General features: G+C 39.5%; 1 protein-coding gene across 1 annotated transcript in view; it reads right to left on the bottom strand.

Annotated features, from left to right (window-relative positions):
* The window catches only part of BLTP3A (bridge-like lipid transfer protein family member 3A), a 42,741-nt gene that overhangs the window by 16,369 nt on the left and 8,328 nt on the right, over positions 1–18,044 (bottom strand). Inside the window, exons 5-11 of the mRNA XM_012559529.2 lie at positions 10,433–10,622; positions 9,958–10,098; positions 9,366–9,536; positions 7,914–8,106; positions 1,337–1,423; positions 641–811; positions 89–228 (exon numbers count right to left, since the gene is read on the bottom strand). Coding sequence (XP_012414983.1) covers positions 89–228; positions 641–811; positions 1,337–1,423; positions 7,914–8,106; positions 9,366–9,536; positions 9,958–10,098; positions 10,433–10,622 — 1,093 coding nt within the window. The remainder of the gene's footprint in view (positions 1–88; positions 229–640; positions 812–1,336; positions 1,424–7,913; positions 8,107–9,365; positions 9,537–9,957; positions 10,099–10,432; positions 10,623–18,044) is intronic.

Raw genomic sequence — 18,044 nt, 5'->3', positions numbered from 1 at the left:
ACAACCTTGTGCATGCTATTCCAGTTGCCTTACAAATGAACCACTCCACCCCTTTCCAATCATGTTTCCCAAGTCCTGGGCTCCTCACCTGGTGGATATCCAGGTCATCTACTCGTATCACCATGCAGCTGGAGCGTAAACGATTCCATGCTGGGGGCCGAAAGGCAGCCTGTCGGCCCTGAGAGGGACTTCTCTCAAGGGGGTTCTTTCGAGGACTGGAAAGAGAATCTAAATAAAAATAAGAAGGTGGAAAAGAGAATCAAACACATTCAACTCTCGTTATTAATAGAATCAGGAAAGTACTGTACCCAGGTCATTTCTGCTGTACGTAGAAAAGAGAGCTTAACATTGTCTAGCTCCTGGATGGAGATAAAAAAATATATTCTCCTTAAGACCAAGACAATAGCCTATTGAATAAACATGATGCCAACTTCTCTTCAACAGTGCAGCTATCTCTGGGGACAAACAGAACTCTGTAAAGAAAAAAGTCACTGATATCTCTCAATGGGATAAAGTTGGGATAATTAGTTAGAAATAAGTTAGGATAATTAGCTAGCCAGTTGCTTTATCTCCACAGGTTATTCAAAGGTAAATGGCAAGAGGCTAAGCAGCTGGAGTTCTTCAGCTTCTCATAACCCACCTGCCTTCCTCCGGAAGGGAGAGTCTACTCCCAGGTGCCAGGGTGGTTTTAGACCTGTCTCCTCATGCCACTTCTCCATTTTGCTCTGAAACTCCATCACCAGTTTCTGAGCCCAGTGGCCTCGGGTCTCCATGGCCTCACAGTGCCGTACCCAGTGTCTGCAGCTATCACCTGTACAAAAAAGAAGCAAAAAGCATTTAGCCCAAGACCATGATCCAATGTTCCATTTTTTCCTTTCTGTCGGTATAGTCATAGCTCAGAATCCAATGCCTCATCCCTAATCCAGAATTCTCTGAGATAAGGAATAGTTATCCAGTTAAGAACACCCAAGTTCTTCTGCAATCCATATGTGATGTTCCCCTAAGGCTCCCTAAAAGCCAGCGGCTGACTGTTGCCATCTTTGAATGCAGACTACTAGAGAGGCTCTAAAACTAGTGAAAGTAAGAGGCAGAGGGTAGAATCAAAAGTGACATCTCCCCTCCCTACTTCCACTCATCACTGATAAAGAATCATCAATAGTGTGGTCCACAAGATTCTAGAAAATGCCCTCTTGAAAAATTGTATTCTCAACACCTTTCTAAGCATGTGCTGTAGCTCCTGGCACCACTTCCTGCTGAGTAGTCAGGGATAAACTTAGGAATCTTCCCTCCATCCTTTGGGCCAAGCTAGAACTCTCCCTATTCAGAATTCTCCTACCTGCCCAGTGGAAGGGGTAATAGTCAAATGCCATCTTGCGGAAGGTAAGCTGCATGGCACCACCCGTGAGTCTGTTTGCAGAGACACCTGTAAAAGAAAAATACAGGTGAATAACAGCAGAAGTAACAGAGAAATCTAAACACCAACTGAAGCATTTAGAAATCCTCTTGAGGGCCAGCCCCAAAGCCAGGTGACACTCAGTGCAGCTGAAAGGCCATGATGTCAGGTGATTTGCAAGGCTCAAGACCTCCCTTTCTGAGTTGCAACAATCAATGGACATACTAAGAGATTAAAAAAAAAAAAAAAAGTTATATTCCATTAATCATCTCTGGAAATGGCTGCCAGATTTCCACAAAGGCAACAGAGACTACAAAACTCAGGATTGAGGAATTCCAATCTTAGGTCCCCCACAGACACACACAACATTCTTGATTGTCTCCCCCAAACCTAACAATACTAGTATTGCTGTCCCTCAGCATAATACGTGGAGAAGCATAAGCCAGATTCCCCCTAATACAGAACCTTTATTATTTCCTTTTACATCCTGGCTTCAGTGCTAAAGCTGTGACAGTAAACAATCGTTACATACTATGCATTCAAAGTACCAAAAAACACCGAAAACATTGCAAAGACAGGGACATTATAAAATAAAAATATAGAATATGGCAGGTGAATTGGAATTTCTAGCAATAAGTCAAATATTACATTGTGTTTATCTTGAATTCATATTTCTTACAAAATGAATGAACTTTCCATGTTTCTCATCTCTGCAACTAGACTATAAGAACTTGAAGAGTAAGGACTGTTTCTTCTACATATGCGTATCATCTGACCCACCCTGTTCTGCACTTCCACCCTGTCCCCTACAAGACGCTAAAATACCATGTTTTTTAGCAAATAATGCACCCACATAAATAATGCGCCCACACTCGACACCCAGAAATAATTAAGTAACATAGTTCTGGCATAGCACAGCCATGCATATACGGTGCATGTATTGTGACATTTCCAGAAGTGAATTTTGGCATCATTCACCCATCCTCCCCTATTACAGGTAAAACATATCGTTCTGTTCATTTTCTTGCATTCTGTTCATTTTCTTTAATCTCCTGCTTATGTGTATAAAAATAGTCCGAAAATGTTACTTTTGATCATAATTGTATGATAAAGGTACAAGCCATGGTCAAGCAGTCATGGATTGAGTTGTTTGATAGTCCCCCAGTAATCAGAAAATAAGCAATTAAAATTATGTGTTTGTTTCTATTGGTTTAAGTTGATAATTATAGCGCATTAGCTCAACAGTTAAATATGAAAACCTTATCAGATTGTTAAGTGAAAGCATTAGGTTATGTTGGGTCTGCTTGTTTCATAGTTTAATTATGTCTTCTGTCATGGATTGACTTGTGCCCCAAAAAATATGTCAACTTGGCTGGGTCACGATTCCCAGTATTGTATGACTGTGTACCATTTTGTAATCTAATGTGATTTCCTTACGTATTGTAAACTCTATCGCTGTGATGTAATAAGATGGATTAGCAGCGGTTATACTGATGAGGTCTACAAGATTAGATAATGTCTTAAGCCAATCTCCTTTGAGATATAAAAGAGAGAAGCGAGCAGAGACACTTGGGGACCTCATACCAGCAAGAAAGCAGTGCCAGGAGCAGAGCACATCCTTTGGACCTGAGGTTTCCCGTGCTGAGATGCTCCCAGAATAGGGGAAGACTGATGACAAAGATCTTCCTCCAGAGCCGATAGAGAAAGCCTTCACCTGGAGCTGACACCCTGAATTTGGACTTGTAGCCTACTATACTGTGAGAGAATAAATTTCTCTTTGTTAAAGCCATCCACTTGTGATATTTCTGTTATAGCAGCACTAGATGACTAAGACATCTTCTCAGTGTCAATTTAAGCCAACAACATGTAAAAAAAAAAATGGCACAGAGCACTTAAGAAAATAACATACGGGGAGGTTGTACCGTTGGCAAAAAAAAGGATAGCACATGTTATTTGCGAAAAAATTTGTACATAGTAGATGCTCAATAAGTATGAGGAAAACAACCACAGAAATGAGAGAACGGAAATACCATGAATCTTCTAGGTATAAACTGGTACCCTTCAACTAGGGGTCAATTTCATCTAATCTAGATTTCATCATCCCAAATTCTGGACCATTCACCATCCTGGCAAGAGATTCACCTACAATAGTGTTTCTCTTTCTCAACCTTTTATTTTTTTATTATCACTCCCTGAAGGAGCCTTTTTAGATATTTTTTTCCTAACCTGCCCCCATAAAATTTTAATACCACAGATATAATGTGTATCTTCTTATGTACTGTGTGTTTACCTGTGGTTTGTACATAAAAAGAGTAAGTATAAAACTTACCCTTTTTATTCAATGCAGGGTTAAAAATGATTAAAAATTTAAAGTGAAAAATTAAATTAAAAATTTAAAGCTATTAATATTTAACTTTACAACTGTATTTGCTGAGTAACTTTTAATGTAATTTATTTACTTATATAAATTTTAATGTGCCTAATTATATATGCAAATTAGCAATTTATATATATACATACATATACACACACATATATGTATGTATGCAATATATATACACAGCCGGCTGACCCTCCGTTTCCACAGGTTTCACATCGCAGATTCAATCAACCACAGATCAAAAAATATTTTTTAAAAAAAGACATTTTTATTGTCATTACTCCCTAAACAATACAGTATAACAACTATTTACATAGCATTTACACTGTATTAGGTATTATAAGTTATCCAGAGATGATTTAAAGTATACAAGAGGAGATGCATAGGTTATATACAAATACTATGCCATTTTATATGATGGACTTGAGCATCGGAGGATTTTGGTATCCGCAGGGGTCCTGGAACCAATGCCCCATGGATACCAAGAGACTACTGTACATAATAATAATAATCAAGTCTTTAAAATTATTCAAAACTGTATTTTCAGCAAAAAATAACTGAAAATTTTAAATTAATTTCTTAAAAATTATTTTTAGTGAACTTAACTTTTAAATTTTGCTTCTTAAGAGAAATAACTTTTAACTAAACTAGCACTAGATATTCATTCAGATATTGTCAACATTTTTCTTTTCAGCACTTGTTAATTTAATTAGAGGCTGAATAACTTTTGTAAAATTAAAAAAATTAAACTAATTTTATTTAATTCTCAAAGGCCAGATCACAAAAATACCAAGAATCAAACATGAACAACACTAACAAGGCAGCCAATGGCAGCCAATAGGCATGCACAGGTCACCGCTCGCCATTTGACTTTGAGATGGAGCAATCAATTGAGAGAAAGTTCTCCAATCACAGCTATCTATTTATTTATTTATTTTGTAGCACTGATCTTGCATACATTTTGTGCATCTTCTATAATTCTATGTCATTGCTGCTCGTATGATACCCAAGAAAAGCTAATGAGAGAAATTTAATACTAAGGAACAAGATTTTGTCGAGTATAGTTAAGTTTTGGAGGGCCACAAACCATTGTTATATCTAAGATTTTTTTTGTCCCCCAAGAACCAATTTTCAATGTCCAAAATAGGCAAATATCAAGACAGAAAGTAGATGAGTGGTTGCTTAGGGCTAAGGGAAGGGGAAATGGGGAGTGACAGCTAATGAGTACAGAGTATCTTTTAGGGAGGGACAAAAATGTTCTAAAATTAGATTCTGGTAATAGTTACACAACCCTATGAATATACTAAAAAATGCTGAATTGTATACTTTAAATGGGTGAAGTGTATGGTATGTGAATTGTATCTCAATAAAGCTGTTTAGAAAAAGAGTCAATTTTCACCTCCTTGGGGTGATATCAACCCATTGAAAATGCATGACCTAGACTACTGCAGGGAGAGAGTGTTCCCTCAATTGAAGTTAACTGGAGCTAAAAGAACAACACACTACATGAACTGAACATATTAAAACAGGATCCAGAGTTGAAATAAAATATAATTAACAATTACCAAGACACTTAATTGAAAACACATAATGATATATTAGACATCAATGATAAATAAGAGCATATAAGTAAGTAATTAAAATTCTCTAGTGAGCTGGTGGAAAGAGGAAAGCTAGCCTTGAGAAAGAGAAACAAGAAATTTTTGGTTCACAGGCTTTATCCTGAGGAAAAACAGTTAAAAGTAGGTAAGCGATACTCTTTTTTCCTCCATCAATTGCCAACCTCCTCTCTGAAGCCTGAAGGATAAGCTCTCCGTTTGGTTTTAAGAGCCAGTGCTGTATCTAGTTTGCTGTGTAAACCTTTACCTAAAACACAATAAAATATTAAAAAAAAAAAAGAGAGCTAGCAAGACAGTGCTGCCTCACCTCAAGCCAAGCTGACCACAATGACCCAGTTTACAATCATTTCACCGCTAATATCAAGGGAGAGGTGAGCATGTTAGTCAGGGGCACCAACGTCCAGGCTATAGTATTCCTTAATTGAAAAGGTAGGTAAGTGTAGCCTTCAGGGAATCTCTAGAGCAACAGTGTCCAAAAGAACTTTCTGTGATGATGGACATATTCTGTGATCTATAGATTATATTGAGTACTTGAAGTATGGCTAGTGAAAATGAGAAACTGAATTTTTAAATTTTTATTTAATTTTAATTTAAATAGCCGCACACTAGTGAACATACTGGAAGGAGTTCTACAGCAGTGCTGTCCAACAGAAATATAATAGAAGCCACATAAATAATCTCAAATTTTCTAATAGCCATATGAAAAGAAGTATAGAAAAAAAAAGTGAAATTAAGTTTAATAATTTAAACCAGTATACCCAATTACCATTTTCAACCTGCAAACAATATGAAAATAATTATTAAGGTATTTTTACACTTTTTTCTTTTTTTGGTATTACAAAATCTAGTGTGTATTTTACACTTGCAGCACATCTCAATTTCAATCAGCCACATTTCAAGTGCCCAGTAGTCACATGTGACTAGTGGTTACCATATCAGCCAGCACAACTCCAGAGAATCATAGAGCTCTTTCTATACTATCTAGTTCTCACTTCCTCTTTTTTTCCCCCAAATCCAAGGAGAAGAGTCAAAGTCACAATAACTCTCCCTGTTCTTTGCCTCTTCACAGGGTCACATACCACACTTGGGTAAGGCAGGCTGGGAGTTAGCCCCCTGCTCAAAAATCTCTCCGCCAAAACTTCCTCAAATTTCACCAAGTAGATTAATTTGGTTTAATAAATAACCTGGGGGAGATGGAGGTAGGAGGGAGCCTACAGTCATTCACATCTTAGTGTAGATTACAGAACCCAGCCACTTGAAGAGGACAGTGCTACACATCCCTCACCAGCAATAGGGTGAAACTCTCAATAATGTACTTTTAATACATTAATCTCTGAAAAGATTTTAGAAAATAAAAGCCTTTATGGTAAAACTTCGACAAAACAACCAAATAAAATAATAACTGTTTTAGCAAAGAATTTCCAAAATGAGTGGCAAATCAGTGAGCAATTGATTTCCTGTGGTGGCAAAGCAATCTTTATCCTGTCACTGCTCCTTCCTGTCCTCTCAGAGTAGGGCAAGTGGAGGGGGGTTACAGTCACTTCAAGACCGAGGAATTGCCAAGTAAGACAGGCAGTGCTGCTTGGCGCCCCAGGAAGAAAAGAGAAGAATAAGTAGGCTCCCGCAACAAACTGGGTCTATGTCTCATTAAGAGGCAAACACAATTTTCAGAGAAGACAGGCAGCAAGACAAAAATCAAACATATGGGAACATCTAAGACTCAAACAGCTGAAATCAAAAGCTGGTGACAAAGGGGACTATAGGGGGAACACGGATGGAGGACTGAAAAAATAAGCTGCAGAGTAATAATACTTAATATTGCCTATAATTAAGGTCCTCCAAATACAATATATCATTTGAGACTGACAGCCACCTACGAGGTAACTCAAAGAGGCTAAGCGAGAGTTTAAGTGATTTCCTCAAGTCTCGTAAAGAAAAGAAATGAGACAATTACCTTTTTCATTCTGAATAAATGGATATGTGTAGGTAATACCAATGCACTAATGAATGTAAGAGCATGTGAAGAACACATAACCCCCCTGCTTGGGAAGAGCACACTTGCACACAGTAACTTTTTAAATTGACTCAAAAATCTGAAAACCCTGAGGTTTCCTATAGTTGAATTTACTTGCCTAGAAGTTTACAATAGCGCTTCTCAACCTCTGGCAAGCACTGGCACTACCGAAGGGATTTTGGGGAGAAAAAAAGAAGTAAACACTGCTTGGCTTTATGTGTGAAGATTCTAATTTAGGGGGGCTTGGGGCAGGGCCAGCATCTCCATTTTATTAAGTATTATGGGAGGTTCTGCTGCACCCTAAAGGCTGAGAAGCACTGCCTTACACTCACAGAAAGAGGTACCACAGGAGGGCAGAGGCCCAAGGAATGTCTGTGATTAAGTGAAGCCAACCAAAGTACTCCATGGTGGCTCTGGAAAAGACCCTTCATCTCCATCCAAGCTTTGCCCAGAGCTGAGGATAAGTGATGTGGACCACCCAGACCAGGCTCCAGCCTCCCGGGGTACCTGGCTCTCGGGACTGGCTGTCATCACAAATGTGCAGGTCCAGGCGAGAGATGAGCAGATGATAGGAGGACTCTTTCACATCAAATTTCTCGAAGTACTGGCTTAGGCGGCTGCTGCTGCTGTTGCTGCTGCCCTGGCTGCCACCGAAGGCCTGGGCCCAGGACTGCTGGGCACTGGGAGCAGGTGGGGTGATCTACATGTGACAGAGAGAAAAACAAGAGGTCCAGACCCTGACAAGCTCCTCTGCATGCTTTCTTCAACTTTTAATCCAGCCTGAAGAAAATCAGTTCAGCAAGATGCTCCTTTCCTCTCAAAACTGTTTGCCTGGTAGCTCACTTAGGTCCATCCCACCTAAATAACCCAAACTCCAAAAAGCCTCATTATAATTAGTGTAATAACTGTCAGAATACTGATCTAAGGTTTGAATTGCCCTCTAAGTTCTCACTCAGCTGACTGTGCTGGAAGACCTTGTCAGGGATTGAACTGTGACCCTCAAAAGTATGTGTCAACTTGGCTACACCATGATTCCCAGTAGTATGTAACCGTCCCTCATTTTGTGATCTGATGTAATTATCCTCCATTTTATGGGTTGTAAATCCCAAACCTCTATGAGGCAGGATTAGTGTGGGGTGTATTTTAAGTCACAGCCTTATTCAAGTCACACCCTCACTTGAGTCACACCTTTTATGTTACAAGAGATAAAAGGAGAGAGAAGTGAGCAGAGAGGAGAGTGACCTAACCACCACCAAGAAAGAAGACCGGGGAGTGGAACGCATTCTTTGGGCCCAGGGTCCCTGTGCTGAGGACCTCTTAGACCCAAGAAAAGACTGATGTCAAGACACATGGAGATCTCCAAGGAACACAGGGCCCACAGGTGCTGAGAGGAGATAAGGCCCTTCCTCCAGAGCTGACAGAAAGAAAGCCTTCTCCTAGTGCTGGCACCCTGAATTCAGACTTCTAGCCTCCTAAACTGTGAGAGAATAAATTTCTGTTTGTTAAAGCCATCTACTTGTGGTTACAGCAGCACTAGATAACTAAGACAGACCTCCTCCAGAAAGTTTTCCCTAAATGCACTCTTTCAGCCTGGGCAATTAGATGCCTCCTCCTTTGTGCTCTCATGGCATAGTATTCACCTCTATTACTACACTAATCACCCCATGTTCTAATAACTTGTTTAGAGCCTATCATTCAAGTCACTGAGGGCCCCAAGGACAGGAACAAGAGGTTGATTCCACTTGTCCTCTGCAGTGGCTAGCACTGTATACCTACAGGCACATAATATACAAAATAAATGAATAAATCAGAGCTGCAGGCAAAGCCTGTGCATATCCACAAGTATGTGATAAATCCCCCAAATAAGCCAAATGAAGACTAGAATCCACGTATGCTGGCACTAATTAGGTCTGGCCTACCATCACTCCAGCCCCACCAAAAGTGTGTTTTGCCTCTGACCTGCACAGGTTCAGGGGCAAGGCTCTTTCTTTGCTGGGCCGCCTTCTCCATGGCCTCACTCAGCGACTCTGCATACTTCATCATGGCCTTGAGCTGCGAGTCAGTTAGCACCCAGAGCAGGTCATCCAACAGGAACATCAGCTTGGAGGCAATCACGTTACAATCTTTGGTCTGAGGGGGCCACAGAGAACATGGGATTCAATCATCTTGTACCACTTTAACTCCTCAAAGTCAGTGTTGCACAATCAATTTCAGAGATGGCTTTTCAAACCCCAGTATATGAAAGAAAAATATCAAACACTTTGGAGAGCCAATTTCTTCCAAAACTACTAAAGTTTTCTATGATCAGCAAGAAGCAGCAATAGTAAACTGCCAGGTGCCTATGTCAGTGTCCCTGTATATGGTGGAAAACTGTGGATTCCAAAATTAAGACGACACTGCTGGATACTGTGCAACATTGAATTACAGGCCCTGACCTTTCAACTGTCATTCCAGTGGCCAGTAACATTTTAAAAAATGTGGGAACACCAACTCCCATACTGTCTAGGAGAATAAAAATGGACGTTTTCATGTGGACAGAGAACACACTCACTCTTCTCTTGAGGGCTATTTGGATCCTGCCCTGGTTGGTAATAAGCCTCAGTGGAGTAGTGACTGGGTCCTGATCACCATTGTCTGTGGCATCTGCCTCAATTCGAAGTGTTTGCCAAGTTATTTCCTTAAATGTTAAAACCTGGAAGGAGAGAAAGTAAAACTCCTTAGTGGTGTGGGATGAAATTCACCAAGAGGCAGGAAGTCGAAGGCAAAAAGACTGGCAAAGCAGAGTCTCATTGTTCTCAGTTGGGATCCTAACAACAGAACGCAGTGGGATCTAAGATCCATAAAAGAGAAAAGGACGTAGTAGTAACACTGGATAGAGAGATTCTAGGTAGGATCCTAGGGATAGGGGAGCATTAGAAGAAATCTCCAAAGCAGGAACAATATCCTTTAAGAATTAGTCCTACTTTGAAACCCCACCCCTCCCCCCTCCCCCACCGTTTTCCCCCTCACAATGCTAGGGCTGTCACCTCTCCACGGTGGGGGTCAGTGATGCGGGTGAGGCGGAGATCACTCTGTTGCCAGTTGGGGTTGACACTGTAGCCCTGGAGCTGCCACAACTCAAAAGAGGCATGGAAGGCCTTGGAGTGAATCTTGATGGTGATGGAATTAACGATAATGAACATCCCCTCTACTACCTTCTCGGCAAAGCCATACTCACTGTAATAAATGAGGTAGAACAACGATCAGAATCATGTGAGACTTTATGCAACTGTTATACTACTGGAAGACACCAGGCTAAGCTATTAACAATGCCTGTCTGTGGGTGCTGGAACTGGGGTGATCTTTTTTCTTTCTTTCCTCCCATTTCTATTTTTTAATATATAGTTTTTAATTGGGATAAGGGGATAACTCCCAACTACCTAACTCAAGTGTGGTATATGATCCTGTGAAGAGGCAAAGAATAGGGAGAGATGTTGTGACTGACTCTTCCTGGATTTGAGGAGAAAGGGGAAGGGAGTACCAGGTGCTATAGAAAGGGCTCTAAGATTCTTTTTATAATTTCTAGATTTTTTAATACTGATAATGCAGTACTCTTTTTAATGGGAATTGGTTTTGTTTTGTTTTGTTTTAAAGAATGGAATAAAAGAGAAAAGGTTGATCTGAAAATAATCTCTTTCCTGTTAGAAAGAATAAATTGAAGTCTTTTTATAACCCACAAACTAACTTAATAGAAATGTGGACACTGCCTGTGAGGTGAGGTCTCACTAAAGAAAGGAAACACTGGGCTTCTATAAAATCTTCAAAAACAAAACATCTCTGCATAGGTGGTGGGAAGAGGTGACCAAGAGATTTAATGCTGGGACATCTAGTCAAGAACAGTCTCACCTATACTCTGGCAAATACTTCCCAAAGAGCATAGCTGTACTGCCATAGCAAGAGGCCAGAAGTGGCAAAGGGAAAGGAATGAAGGACATCTTAAAGTCCTTCTGGATGTGGAAAAGACAGAAATTCTTGACATGTTTAAGTGAAATCACCTAACAATACAAGAGATAAAAAGGAAGTCTGGAAATGATAAATTGAAGAAAATATTTATTTACAACTTATATCCCAAAGGGCTAACATCCCTAATATATTAAGGGCTTCAAAAAAATAAGAAGACAAAGAAGAGCCCAATAAAAAATAGGCAAAACAATGAGCAGCGCACAGAAAAATAAATGCAAATAGATCTTAAACATAAAATGATGTTCAACTGCATTCATTGTTTGGGAAGTAGTTTCTGTTTATGGTGAAAGGAGATTTAGCATTGATTAAGGGGATGCTTGCACAATATAATTAATGTAAGCTATCTCACTGAGCTATACACCTGAAGGTTGAATTGGTAAATGTTGTTATATACAGTAAAATCTGAGAAAGCTGAAACTTGTATAAGGCAGAAATCTGTCAGAGGAGGAAAACTCAAATATTTTCCACTAATACAGAGCAATAAAAAAGTGGCAAGACTATACCCTGTCAAAGGGGAAACAAGGCAGTCCCGTCAAGTTCCGGCTCTCATAGATTTCACTGTGTGTGTGTGTAAATGTATAAATCAAACCCCATTGCTGGTGAGTCCAATCTGACTCATAGCGACCCTACAGGACAGAGTAGAACTGCCCCAGAGGGTTTCCAAGGCTGTAAATTTTCACGGAAGCAGACTGCCACATCTTTCGCTCACAGAGTAGCTGGTGGGTTGGAACTGCTGACCTTTTGATTAGCAGCCCAGTGTTTAACCAGTGCGCCACAAGGGCTCCTAATCCAAATCTATCAAGTCGATGCTGACTCATAGTGGCCCTATACGACAGAGAAGAACTGCCCCATAGGGTTTCCAAGGCTGTAATCTTTACGGAAGCAGACTGCCAAATCCTTCTCTGCTGGAGCAGCTGGTGGGTTCGAATTGCTGATCTTTCGGTTAGCAGCCAAGCATTTAACCACTGCATCACCAGAGTTCCTGTGTGTTTGTGTGTATATATACATATACTTATTTATATACACACATATGTATATATATAAATGTGTACATATGTTCACCAAGAGACATGTACAAGAGTGCTCATAATTGCACTATTCTTTTTTCTTAAATATTTTTTTAAATTTACATATAGAAAAATTCATTCTTCATGGTGTACAGTTCTATGCGTTCTGAAAAATGCAGAGTCATGTATCAACCATCATAATCATGATACAGAACAGTTCTATATACTTAAGAGCCAGAAACTAGAAACAAATCAAATGTCCATCTACAATAGGATGGATAAATTGTGGCATATCCAACCAATGGAATACTATACAGTAATGAGAACAAGTGAACTACAACTATATATAAAACATGGATGACTCACAAACATGACGTTGAGCTAAAGTAACTAGACACAAATAACTATATACTACAGGATTACATTTATATAACTTTAAAAAACAGACAAAACTAATCTATGGTGTTTGAAGTCAGGATAATGGTTATTCTTAACGGTGCGTAGAGACTAGAAAGAGTATAAGCAGGCTTCTGGGATTCTGGAAGTAATCCTTTCTTGATAAGTTAACTTTGCATAAAATTACTGAGCCATAAACTTATGATATGTGCCCGTCAATGTTACACTTCAATATAATTTACAAAAATATTGAAGTACCATGAAAAACCCTATCAAACTGGGGAAAAATCCTAAAGTTTGACAGCAACATTCTCTATTGGCAAGGTTCTGGTAAAAAAACATTCTCACACATTGCTGGTGGGGATGCAAAATGGAGGAGAATTTAGCAATGTCTATCAAATTATACAAGCATTTGCCCTTTGTACAGCACATTTCTGGAACTCTATTCAAAAAATATTCTAGCAAAAAAAGTAGAAACAACCCAAGTGCAACAGAATAGTATTCAGCCATAAAAAGGAATGAAGAACCGATACATGTTACAACATGGAAAAAACTTGAAAACATTATCCTAAGTGAAAGAAGCCAGCCACAAAAGACCCCATACTATATTATTCCATTTATATAAAATGCTCAGAAAAGACACAGGAAGGAAATTAGTGGTTGCCTAGGGCTGGGGCACAGAACAGGGAGTGACAGTTAATAGGTACAGGGTTTCTTTCTGGGGTGATGAAAATGTTCTGAAATTGACTGTGGTGATGGTTGCATAACTCAGTGAGTACATGAAAAACCATTGAACTGTGCACTTTAAAGGGATAAATTTTATGGCATGTGACGTTTATCTCAATAAAGCTGTTTTAAAAGAACATGTTGGCAAAATACTAAATACAAAAATAAATAAATAAACACTAAATAACTTATAAACCAGGCTATTCATTGCTGCACAGTAAATTATAAGAGAAAATAACATGGAAACAATTCAAACGTCCATCAGTAGAGAACTGGTTTAAATAAACTATAGTACATCCACAAAATAAACAGTACTCTGCAACCGTGAAAAAGAATATAGAACATCTCAACATACTTCTATAGAGTGATATACAGAATATACTTTTAAATTTTAAAAAACCATGGAAAAAGTAGTTATGGTATACTACATTTTGTGTAAGAAAGACTGTGGGAACAACATAAATACACATACATAAAATAATGTACTTTATTGTATATCAACTTTTAACTTTGGAACTATGCAATTTTATATAATTAAGAAATCAATTTTTAAAAACTATTTAAAAATAAAAACAGCCCCCAGAAACCCTTCTAACTTAGTACTGAAGTCACTCCTGAGGTTTACCCTTCAGCCAAAGATTAGACAGGCCCATAAAATGAGATTAAATGGGCACACCAGCCCAGGGGCAAAGACAAGAAGACAGGAGGGGACAGGAAAGCTGGTAATGGGGAACCCAAGGTTGAGAAGAGGAGAGTGTTGATATGTCGTGGGGTTGGTGACCAATGTCACAAAACAAGATGTGTATTAACTGTTTAATGAGAAAATTTGCTCTATAAACCTTCATCTAAAGTACAATAAAAAAAGAAGAAATAATAAACACCTAAAACTGCTCTAAAAAATAAGGTCTATTTATCGAAAAAAAAGAAAGAAAGAAACAAACAAACAAATGAAACTTTCTGTATTTCAAAATGGCACCCAGCCGATTTCAAGTGAATTTAACTCATAGTATTTTGGCCATACACCTTTATGGGGATATATCATTAGGTTAAAAAACACACACATACATCTACTGTATTCAGTGGTCTTGTTGATAGTTGTAATATTCATCTTGTTATCTTTTGAAACTATCAAAAAAGTAAATTATTTATTATGTTATTGCTGTTACGAACGAAAATTCAGCATATGATAAAAAAAGACAGAAACGCTAAATAAAAAGCTAACTCAAAACCCTCTTTTCTTTCCCTTCAGACTCCCTTTTAACTCAGTACTGAAGTCACTCCTGAGGTTCACCCTTTAGCCAAAGATTAGACACGCCCATAAAACAAAATGAGACTAAATGGGCACACAAACCCAAGGGCAAGGACTAGAAGGCAGGAGGGGACAGAAAAGCTGGTAATGGGGAACCCAAGGTCATGAAGGGGAGAGTGTTGACATGTCGTGGGGGAGACAACCAATGTCACAAAACAGTATGTGTATTAACTGCTTAATGAGAAACTAATTTGTTCTGTAAACCCTCATCTAAAACACAATTAAAAAAAAAAAGGTTGGAGATTTAAAAAGAAACCTCTTTTCATTCATTTGAATTGAGGAATATTGTCTTAGTCATTTAGTGCTGCTATAACAGAAATACCACAGGTAGATGGCTTTAACAAAGAGAAATTTATTCTCTCACAGTCTAGTAGGCTACACGTCCAAGCTCAGGGCATCAGCTCCAGGGGAAGGTTTTCTCTCTCTGTCGGCTCTGGAGGAAGGTCCTTGTAATCAATCTTCCCTTGGACTGGGAGCATCTCAGCAAAGGAACCTCAGCTCCAAAGGATGTGCTCTGCTCCTGGCACTGCTTTCTTGGTGGTATGAGGTCCCCATGTCTGTCTGCTCACCTCTCTATTTTGTATCTCAAAAGAGATTGGCTTAAGACACTAAATAATCTTGTAGATCTCCTCAATATAACTGCCACTAATCCATCTCATTACATCATAGTGATAGGATTTACAACACAGGGAAATCACATCAGATGACAAAATGGTAGACAATCATAGAATACTGGGAATCATGACCTAGCCAAGTTGACGGCTATTTTGGGGGGACACAATTCTACCCATGACATTCCATCCTTTGGCCCCCCAAAATTCATGTCCTTGCTACATGTATGACACATTCACCCCATCATATAGCAAAAGTCTTAAATCAATTCCAAGTCCAAAGTCCAAAAATTCCTCTTCATCTGTGAAATCCAGAATACAAGTTATCTGCTTTCAAAGGTACAATGGTGAACAGGTAGGCACAAGCTAGACATTTCCATTACAAATAAAAGAAACTGGAGGGAGAGAAGGCATTAACAGGTACCAAGTAAGTTAGAACACATTACATTAGCGCTTAAGGCTTGAAAATAATCCTCTGCAAATAATCCATTCACACAATCGCCCTGCCCTCCAGACTCTAGGTATTGGCCACATTCTCCGAATTCTGAGTGGAGGCTCCTCAGCCCTGGGCTTCAGCTCCGCCTTTCAGGCCTACTGGGACGGCAACTCTGCTTCCTTGGCTTTAGGAGGCACCATTCTCCTAGTCCATCTAAGTGGCAACTCCACCCTTTGAAACATCAGAGGCCATGGCTCCACCCTTTGAAATCCCAGAGGTCCTGGCCATACCTTTTGAGACTGAGGCAGCTCGGCTTCCTGTGTTCCTTGTCTCTTCAGCTTCTGCTTTGTGGTTTCTTGGACTCTTGGCCACCTGGGCCTCACACCCACATCTTCCCTGCTGGGGCAAGTGTTCCAAAGCTCTGTAACTCCACCGATAAGTGCCTGGAGGCACTCCACTACACCAGTAAACTTCTGCCAGAAGGCACTCAGCTCCCTTGCTCTGTGGGTCGGCAAGCCTAGCTCCACCGATAAGTGCTCAGAGGCATCCTACTCTGCCAGGAAGCCTCCTGCACCAAGGCACTCAGCTCTTTCACTCTGTGAGTTGGCTCCAGTACTGTCCAACACTAGTCTCCTGGTTCTGCTGCTGCTGGTTCTCTGCTGCTGCCGATCCTCTGCTGCTGCTCCTCACCATCTGTGCCGTCTCTGGGGTTAACAGTTCACCTCACTTCCTTATGAGTCCTCTATTCATTCACAGTTTCAAAACTACTTCCACATTTTAGGTATCCGTTAGAGCAGCACCCCACTCCTGGTACCAAACTCTGTCTTAGTCTTCTAGTACTGCTACAACAGAAATACCACAAGTGGATGGTTTTAACAAAGAGAAATTTATTCTCTCACAGTCTAGTAGGCTACACGTCCAAACTCAAGGTGTCAGCTCCAGGGGAAGGCTTTCTCTCTCTATCGGCTATGGAGGAAGGTCCTTGTCATCAATCTTCCTTTGGTCTGGGAGCATCTCAGCACAGGAACCTCAGGTCCAAAGGACACACTCTGCTCCCGGCACTGCTTTCTTGGTGATATGAGGTCCCCATGTCTCTCTGCTCATTTCTCTCTTTTGTATCAAAACAGATTGGCTTAAGACACTATCTAATCTTGTAGACCTCCTCAATACAACTGCCACTAATCCATCTCATTACATCAGTGATAGGATTTACAACACAGGAAAATCACATCAGATGGCAAAATGGTAGACAATCATAGAATACTGGGAATCATGACCTAGCCAAGATGACAGGTATTTTTGGGGGACACAAATTTAATCCATAAGAAATATCATGACTTATTTTTCTCATTCTAAAAAAATAGCTTTTTTTTTAGCACTGAACACTGAAAAACCCTTAGAGCAATGACAACTTAATGAACACAATTTTGCCCAGACTGTAGTCTCTAAAGAGCATTTCCCACTAAATGGAATCAGGGCTCCTTGGAGAAATGTCTGATTTCAGGTTTGCAGTAAGGATGTACAAAAGAGAAGCCTGAAACATCTTGTTCTGTTTAAAAGCAAGGAAGATAACTGGGATCTCATCCAAAGGACATAGGAATCCACTTGAAAAGTCTCTCACTGGCCAAAGATGGGACACCTGAATATCAAAAAGAACAATGACTGTAAAGCATCACATACAACAAACGTATTTTAAAAGTAAATGTAGGATGTAAAAAATATAAAAGTCAAAAGAATATAAAATGGGAAAACAATATAACAATTTCTTAAAAATTTAAATTCTTATCTACCATATCACCCAATTATTCCATTCCTAGGTATTTATCCAAGAGAAATAAAAGTACATGACTATACACAAAAACTTCTGTATGAAGTATTATCATTCAGCAGCATTATTCACAGTAGCCAAAAACTGGAAACAAGCCAAATGCTCATCAACAGGTGACAGATAAATTGTGGTATCTCCAATGAACAGGCACTTCACCAAAGAAGATATTCAGGCGGCTAACAGACACATGAAGAAATGCTCACGATGATTAGCCATTAGAGAAATGCAGATCAAAACTACAATAAGACATCATCTCACCCCAACAAGGCTAGCATTAATCCAAAAAACACAAAAAATAAATGCAGGAGAGGTTGTAGAGAGAC

This window comes from Trichechus manatus, unplaced genomic scaffold (assembly GCF_000243295.1).
Source record: "Trichechus manatus latirostris isolate Lorelei unplaced genomic scaffold, TriManLat1.0 scaffold00261, whole genome shotgun sequence".
Taxonomy (NCBI): Eukaryota; Metazoa; Chordata; class Mammalia; order Sirenia; family Trichechidae; genus Trichechus; species Trichechus manatus.
Note: the sequence above shows the minus strand (reverse complement) of the source record. Positions and strands in the feature narration are given on the sequence as shown.